Genomic DNA, 8469 nt, shown 5'->3' with positions numbered 1-8469 from the left:
TTTTCAACATCCTAGGTTCAAATATTACTAGAGTTAGACCTGAGTCTCTCGTTCGGATGAACTAGATCAGAAATATATGAGTTTTCAACATCCCAGTTTCAAATATTATTAGAGTTAGACCTGAGACTCTCGTTCGGATGACCTGGATATGAAATATATCAGTTTTCAACATCCCAGCTTCAAATATTACTAGAGTTAGACCTGACTCTCTCGATCGGATGAAATGGATCCGAAATATATCAGTTTTCAACATACCATGTTCAAACATTTACTAAAGTTAGACCTGAGTCTCTCGTTCGGATGAATTGGATCAGAAATATATCAGTATTCGACATTCCAGGTTCAAATATTACCAGAGTTAGACTTGAGTCTCTCGTTCGGATGAACTGGATCATAATATATCAGTTATCAACATCCAAGGTTCAAATATTTCTAGATATAGACCCGAGTCTATCGTCCGGACTAACTGGATCAAAAATATATCAGTTTAGCATCCCAGGTTCAAATATTACTATAGTTAGCCTAAGTCTCTCGTTCGGATGAACTGGATCAGAAATATATCAGTTTTCAAAATCTCAGGTTCAAATACATCCCAGGTTCAAACATTTACTAAAGTTAGACCTGAGTCTCTCGTTCGGATGAATTGGATCAGAAATATATCAGTATTCGACATCCCAGGTTCAAATATTACTAGAGTTAGACTTGAGTCTCTCGTTCGAAAGAACTGGATCATAAATATATCAGTTTTCAACATCCCAGGTTCAAATATTACTAGAGTTAGACCTGACTCTCTCGTCTGGATGAACTGGATCATAAATATATCAGTTTAGCATCCCGGTTCAAATATTTTACTAGAGTTAGACCTAAGTCTCTTGTTCGGATTAACTGGATCAGAAATATATCAGTTTTCAAAATCCCAGGTTCAAATATTACTAGAGTTAGACCTGAGTCTCTCGTTCGGATGAACTAGATCAGAATTATATCAGTATTCGACATCCCAGGTTCAAATATTACTAGAGTTAGACCTGAGTCTCTCGTTAGGATAAACTGCATCAGCAATATATAAGTTTTCAACATCCCAGGTTAAAATATTATGGGAATTTTAACAAACTGCCACACTTGCAAATCCCGATTCAAGAAACTGCCACCGTTTTTTTCAGAGTTTATTTAATGCCACAACCGTTAGCACTAACGTCTTGGACCCACATGATTGGTCAAACTTTTTTGACTTTGTCCAGATTACTTACACGTGTCTTATGTGGACGGCTCAAGATGTCGCATGAGATTATTACACGTAGCACAGGCTAAATGACTATTTTATCCTTCGTGGGATTGAAAACAGTTTGCAACTTTGTATCGTTTCATTTTTTTCTAGGGTTTGCTCGTTCTCTCTGTCCGCTCTGTTCTCTAGTGGAAGAAATTAGGGTTTGGGTCAGTTTTCAGCGGGATTTTGCTTAGGTTTAGTGTCTGAGTAAAGGGTTGGGGAGCGATCGAGATTCAGAAAAAGAAGGGGAAGGACAAGCAGCAGATATGGTATGATTGCAAACCCTAATTTCGTTTTTCTGAGTTGAATTAGGGGTTTTCTCTTAGGTTTTTGTTTCTCTTTCTTGTACTTTTTTTCTCTTGCTCTATGTCCGCTCTGTTCTCTAGTGGAAGAAATTAGGGTTTGGGTCAGTTTTCAGCGGGATTTTGCTTAGGTTTAGTGTCTGAGTAAAGGGTTGGGGAGCTGAAGATGAAGAAGAATAAGGGGAAGCACAAGCAGCGGATATGGTACGATTTCAAACCCTAATTTCGTGTGTTTGATGAGTTTTATTTTAGGAGTTTTCTGTGTGAAGTGTGGAATTTTTAAAACCCTAATTTCGTGTGTTTGATGAATTGATGAATTTTATTTTAGGGCTTTTCTGTGTGAAGTGTGGAATTTGATGAATTTTATTTTGTTTGTTCATTTACAGTGACATACATATTATCCATATAGAGATATCAGTGTGTTTGTTGTGAATAGTAAACTTAATTTGCTATTCCCTCACATGGATAGAGATAGAATTGACCTTAAGGAATTTGAGAAGATGTTGCGTGTTAAGTTGCATCTTGATGAAACAGAAATTCCAAATTTATATTGGACCATAGACCCATGTCTGCCTGAGTATTTGGTTACAAATGAAGACTTGTTTAAGTTTTGGGAGCATGCTGTACCTGATGATAAAGGGTTCATATGTTTACAAATGAGTGTAATGAATTCAGAATTTAGGAATGACAATGACTTCATTAAGGATGCAATGGAACAACCAGTAGTAACAATTGATGAGACTCCTAAGAAGGCACCTAAGAGGATTGCTAAGAAGCCAGTTTCAAAGGAAAAGTCAGTAAAGATATCACCTACAAGGAGATCACCAAGGTTGCATGCTCAATCAAAGAATGAAAACTCAAATGGAGGAGCATCTAGGAAGTTGTTGTTCATGGATCTGTTAAATGAAGTGGAATCTCAGGGTTTTTCTTGCCTAAGTCAAGCCACTGTTGTTGGTTCTAGCAGTACACCAGTTGATAGCTTTAATCATGATTACTGGGTTGATGAAGTAAACAACACTGCTGCAGGGGATAACACTGATGCAGGGGATAAGACTGATGCAGGGGATAAGGCTAATGCAGGGGATAAGACTGATACAGGGGATAAGACTGATGCAGGGGATAAGGCTAATGCAGGGGATAAGACTGATACAGGGGATAAGACTGATGCAGGGGACAATAGTGATGGTGATGATGAGGACAATGTGGTGCTAGAGAACACTACTGTAGATGAATGTCACCCCATTGAAGACCCAAATGCTCCACCAATCTTTGACAGTGATGAAGAAAATGATATTGATTATGAAGATATTGTCAAGACATACAAAGTTGGAGATGAAAGCAGTGATTCAAGCAGTAGTGAAGAAGACAATGAAGAAGGTATGGACCCTTTAGTGTTTATAATTTTTTGTTTATTTTTTACATGTACTAACACTTTGATGTTGATTGCAGTTTCTAATGATGACAAGAATAATGATAAGGATAATGATGGTCCTGAAGTAAATGATGATAAATATTCCAAACCAAAGCTTGATTACCAGAAGTGGAAAGAAATGTTCAATATGCACAGTGATGAAGAAGAAGAACCATTATTCCCTGTAGAAGAAGAGGTGACTCCTGTTGATCCTACTAAGATGGAGGTAAAGTATGCTTTTAATAACAAGAGTGCTTATAAGAAACATCTTAGGGGTTACTGTGTAAAACATAATTATCAGTATACGGTCTATAAGAGTGACAAAACAAGATTAAGAGTGAGATGTAGGTTTAGGGAAGAGTATGGCTGTAACTGGTTTGTAAATGCTAGCATAAAAAGGCATGAGCCTACTTTTATTGTTAGGAAGGTTAATCTAGAACACACTTGTGTTGCGGATCCAAAGAGTTTTAACAGATCCCGGATCCTGAGTTCGTAAAAGATGTGGTACATGAGAAGTTAAAGCAGACAGCTGGGGCCTTAATTCCAAAGCCTAAACACATTGCAAGAGACTTTTTGTAACTCATAACATCAATATACCTTATATTTGTGCATGGAAGGCTAGAAATCTTCTTTTAGAAGATCTGTTTGGTAATTATGAAGACAGCTACAAGGATGTACCCATCTTTTGTGCAATGGTGGCTCATACTAATCCAGGGTCTGTTGCTAAATACACTTATGGGAAAAGAGGTATACATTATGTTAAGACATTCATGATTGATTCATTTATTTGTAAGTGGTGCTCAGTTATTTAATGGTTGGTTACTAAATGTGCAGATAAGACATTCATGAGCATGACTATTTCATTTGCTGCACCAATGAGAGGATTTCAGAAAGCTTGCAGGGGAGTCATAGGTTTAGATGCATGCCATCTAACTGGAAAGCGTGGTGGTGTTCTAATGGCTGCAACAGCAATTGATGGTCAGAATTCTCTGGTGCCTTTAGGCATTAAGGTGGCTAAGAGTGAAACCAAGGAGAGCTGGACTGGGTTCCTCAAGGATTTGGCTCCAGCAATCAATGCACATCATGCTGGCAAATTACCTTTATTTCTGATAGGCAAAAAGGGTTGTTGGAATCTGTTCCAAAGGTTTTCCCTGGTGCAAGAGTTAGATATTGCTTCAGGCACTTGTACAAGAACTTCAAGAAGTACCACAAGGCACCAACCTTGCACAACTTATTGTGGAATGCATGCAAAGCTTACAAAGTGAGGCATTTTCAGGTTTGTGCCTCTCTTTTTTAAATATCCCTATGTTTTTTGATTCATAGTTAGTAGGTTATATAATAACTCAGGTTACTATAATGTAGGAGCACTTTGACAACATATGCAAAGAAAGTCCGGCTGCTGGTGAATATCTTAGGAAAGAAGATCCAAGTACTTGGTCTAGGGCTTATTTTGATCCCATTAGCTGTTGTGAGCATATGAATAACAATTTCTCAGAATCATTTAATTCTATGAGTTCTAATATGAGAGATAAACCAATAATCCAACTAGGCATGATGTATGGTCAGTTAGTAATGGGTTTGTTATTTAAGAGAAGGGAAGAATCTGCTAAGTGGAATCAAAATGATTTGGTCCCTGCTGCTGTTAAGTTGATAAATAAGATGCTTGACTTGGTTGGGAAGTTTGATACAGAAGGAAGTGTGGTTGGACAGGTTTATTTGGTAACTAATGTGTCTACCAAGAAAATTTTCACAGTGAACATTGTAGACAAACAATGCACTTGTTTGCAATGGCAGCTAAGGGGATTCCCTTGTCAACATGCTGTATGTGCATTGAAACTGCTCAGGCCAAACTGGAAAGAGTAAGAAATTTTGTAATATGCTATTACTTTTGGGTTGTAATATGCTATTACTTTTGTTTCTGTAAACTGACACATTTGTTTGATTGGTTGAACAGTTATTGTGCTCCTTACTACTCTGTGGAATATTATAGGACCATATATGCAGATGCTGTAAATCCACTAGAAGACATAAGTGAATGGAACTGGGAAGATAAGGTACTTTTTTCAGCATTAAATATATTATTGAATGTGATACATTCACATTTTCTCTACTTTATTATATCCTTATTTTTCTCTACTTTTTTCTCTACTTTATTATATCCTTATTTCTCATTTCTTTAGGGTTAGGGTTTCATTTCTTTACTTTAACTTTCTCATTCCTTTTCTCTTCTTCTTATCTTAATTGGCAGGCATCCATGGACATCAACTTAAAGCCTCCTCCTTATCAAAGAAAAACTGGAAGACCAGCAAAGAAGAGGAAGAGGAGCTATGATGAACCTGAAACTGTGGTGAAGAAAAGGAAATGTGGAAAGTGTGGATCTACTGGGTCATAATAAGAGAACCTGTGCTGGTGGTGATGTTGGTAAAAACCCAACTGGATTCATGCCAAGCACCGAGTATGATGCTGCAAACTGCACCTTCACTAGTAGAGATCATCCTGAAAGTAGCAGTGCAAGGGGTAAAGCAAAGGTGAACAAATCCAGAGGTACATCTTCATTTGTTGGTGAGTCAACAGGACCTAAAAACTTTGGAAGAGCACCAACAGAACCTAGCACCCATGGATCTACACAAGATGTTAACTGATTCAGGGCTCTTGCTACTACTACTGCAACTGTTACTACCTGGAGAGTTTATAACCTTTTGGCTCATTTTTATGTGTTGAACTTCTGAAGAAATGACTAATGAAGAGTTTGGGATCTTCATTAGTATATATAGAGCTTCAAGATGATGAATAAGACCGTTATAAATCCAGGTAAAATATGGATCGTCGATTTTTTCTCTTAGATTGATCCCACGTGTATTCCGACCGTTAGCAAATCTTGCACGTTTTTCTCACGTGCACGGAGTCGCGAGTTAACTCACTACTCTATAGCCGGTTAACTCAATCCCAGTGAACTGATTAACTCAATCCCTGTTAACTGATTCAGGGGCTTCTATGTAATTTTGGACGGGTTATTTAATGCCACGTATGTACTAACAAAGACTAACAGCCGTTAACCGTTATCTCAAAAAAACGGGATGATAAAAGTCAAGAGTATGGCATTTAATAAACTCTCAAAAAAACGGTGGCATTTTCAGAAACTGCATATTGGAAGTGTGGCACTTTATTAAAATCCCCAAATATTATTAGAGTTATACCTGAGTCTCTCAATCGGATGAACTGGATCAGAAATATACCAGTTTTCAACCTCCTAGGTTCAAATATTACTAGAGTTAGACCTGAGTTTCTCGTTCGGATGAACTGGATCCGAAATATATCAGTTTTCAAATCCCAGATTCAACGATTACTAGATTTAGACCTGAGTCTCTCGTTCGGATGACCTGGATATGAAATATAGAAGTTTTCAACATCCCAGGTTCAAATATTACTAGAGTTAGACCTGACTCTCTCGTTCGGATGAAATGGATCCGAAATATATCAGTTTTCAACATCCCATGTTCAAACATTTACTAAAGTTAGACCTGAGTCTCTCGTTCGGATGAATTGGATCATAAATATATCAGTATTCGACATCCCAGGTTCAAATATTACTAGAGTTAGACTTGAGTCTCTCGTTCGGATGAACTGGATCATAAATATATCAGTTTTCATCATCCAAAGTTCAAATATTACTAGAGCTAGACCTGAGTCTCTCGTCCGGATGATCGTATCAGAAATATAGTTTAGCATCCCAGGTTCAAATATTACTAGAGTTAGACAAGTCTCTCGTTCGGATGAACTGGATCAAAAATATATGGTTATCAAAATCCCAGGTTCAAATATTACTAGAGTTAGACCTGAGTCTCTCGTTCGGATGAATTGGATCAGAAATATATCAGTACTAGACATCCCAGGTTCAAATATTACTAGAGTTAGACCTGAGTCTCTCGTTAGGATGAACTGGATCAAAAATGTATAATTTTTCAACATCACAGGTTCAAAGATTACTCGAGTTAGACCTTAGTCTCTCGTTCGGATGAATCAGAAATATATCAGTTTTCTACATCCCAGGTTCAAATATTACTAGAGTTAGACCTGAGTCTCTCGTTCGGATGAACTGGATCAGAAATATATCAGTTTTTAACATCCCAGGTTCAAATATTATTAGAGTTAGACCTGAATCTCTCGTTCGGATGAACTGGATAAGAAATATATCGGTTTTCAAAATCCCAGGTTCAAATATTAATAGAGTTAGACCTGAGTCTCTCATTCGGATGAACTAGATCAGAAATATATCAGTTTTCTACATCCCAGGTTCAAATATTACTAGAGTTAGACCTGAGTCTCTCGTTCGGATGAACTGGATCAGAAATATATCAGTTTTTAACATCCCAGGTTCAAATATTATTAGAGTTAGACCTGAATCTCTCGTTCGGATGAACTGGATAAGAAATATATCGGTTTTCAAAATCCCAGGTTCAAATATTAATAGAGTTAGACCTGAGTCTCTCATTCGGATGAACTAGATCAGAAATGTATCAGTTTTCAACATCTCAGGTTCAAAGATTACTAGAGTTAAACCATAGTCTCTCGTTCGGATGAACTGAATCAGAAATATATCAATTTTCGACATCCCAGGTTCAAATATTACTAGAGTTAGACTTGAGTCTCTCGTTTGGATGAACTGGATCATAAAAAAAATTAGTTTTCAACATCCAAGGTTCAAATATTACTAGAGCTAGACCTGAGTCTCTCGTCCGGATGAACTGGATCAGAAATATATCAGTTTAGCATCCCAGGTTTAAATATTACTAGAGTTTAGTCTCTAGTTCAGATGAACTGGATCAGAAATGTATCAATTTTCAACATCCCATGTCCAAATATTACTAAAGTTAGACGTGAGTCTCTCGTTCGGATGAAATGGATCAGAAATATATCAGTTTTCATCATCATCCAAGTTCAAATATTACTATAGTTAGACTTGAGTCTCTCGTTCGGACGAACTAGATCAGAAATGTATCATTTTTCAACATCCCAGATTCAAAGATTACTAGAGTTAGACCTGAGTCTCTCGTTCGGATGAACTGGAGCAAAAATATATCAGTTTTCAACATCCCAGGTTCAAAGATTACTAGAGTTAGACCTGAGTCTCTCGTTCGGATGATCTGGATCTAAAATATATCAGTTTTCAACATCCCAGGTTCATATATTACTAGAGTTAGTCCCGAGTCTCTCGTTCGGATAAACTGGATCTGAAATATATCAGTTTTAAAAATCCTAGGTTCAAACATTACTAGAGTTAGACCTGAGTCTCTCTTTGGGATGAACTGGAACAGAAATTTATCAGTTTTCAAAATCCCAGGTTCAAACATTACTAGAGTTAGACCTTAGTATCTCGTTCGGATGAACTGGATTAGAAGTATATCAGTTTTCAACATCCCAGGTTCAAAGATTACTAGAGTTAGACCTGAGTCTCTCGTTCGGATGAACTGGATCAGAAATATATCAGTTTT

At 37.2% G+C, this 8469-nt stretch overlaps 1 protein-coding gene across 1 annotated transcript; it reads left to right on the top strand.

Annotated features, from left to right (window-relative positions):
* Positions 1-1964: 1964 nt before the first annotated feature.
* LOC113334096 lies at positions 1965-5369 on the top strand. Its single transcript, XM_026580433.1, has 8 exons — positions 1965-2943; positions 3016-3465; positions 3638-3724; positions 3812-3955; positions 4033-4253; positions 4340-4836; positions 4932-5031; positions 5226-5369. The coding sequence occupies exons 1-8, from the start codon at positions 2028-2030 to the stop codon at positions 5367-5369; spliced, it is 2559 nt and encodes an 852-aa protein (XP_026436218.1). The 5' UTR covers positions 1965-2027.
* Positions 5370-8469: the final 3100 nt, after the last annotated feature.

The sequence above is a fragment of the Papaver somniferum genome, unplaced genomic scaffold (genome assembly GCF_003573695.1).
Source record: "Papaver somniferum cultivar HN1 unplaced genomic scaffold, ASM357369v1 unplaced-scaffold_135, whole genome shotgun sequence".
Classification (NCBI taxonomy): domain Eukaryota; kingdom Viridiplantae; phylum Streptophyta; class Magnoliopsida; order Ranunculales; family Papaveraceae; genus Papaver; species Papaver somniferum.
Note: the sequence above shows the minus strand (reverse complement) of the source record. Positions and strands in the feature narration are given on the sequence as shown.

What these genes read in the sequence shown, in the direction of transcription:
- LOC113334096 (XM_026580433.1), top strand. Translation starts at nt 2,028, where the DNA reads ATGGATAGAGATAGAATTGACCTTAAGGAATTTGAGAAGATGTTGCGT. An exon ending in TAACAGATCCCGGATCCTGA is followed by an intron (nt 3,466 to 3,637) that starts GTTCGTAAAAGA and finishes GTAATTATGAAG; the next exon opens with ACAGCTACAAGGATGTACCC. An exon ending in CTCAGGCCAAACTGGAAAGA is followed by an intron (nt 4,837 to 4,931) that starts GTAAGAAATTTT and finishes TTGGTTGAACAG; the next exon opens with TTATTGTGCTCCTTACTACT.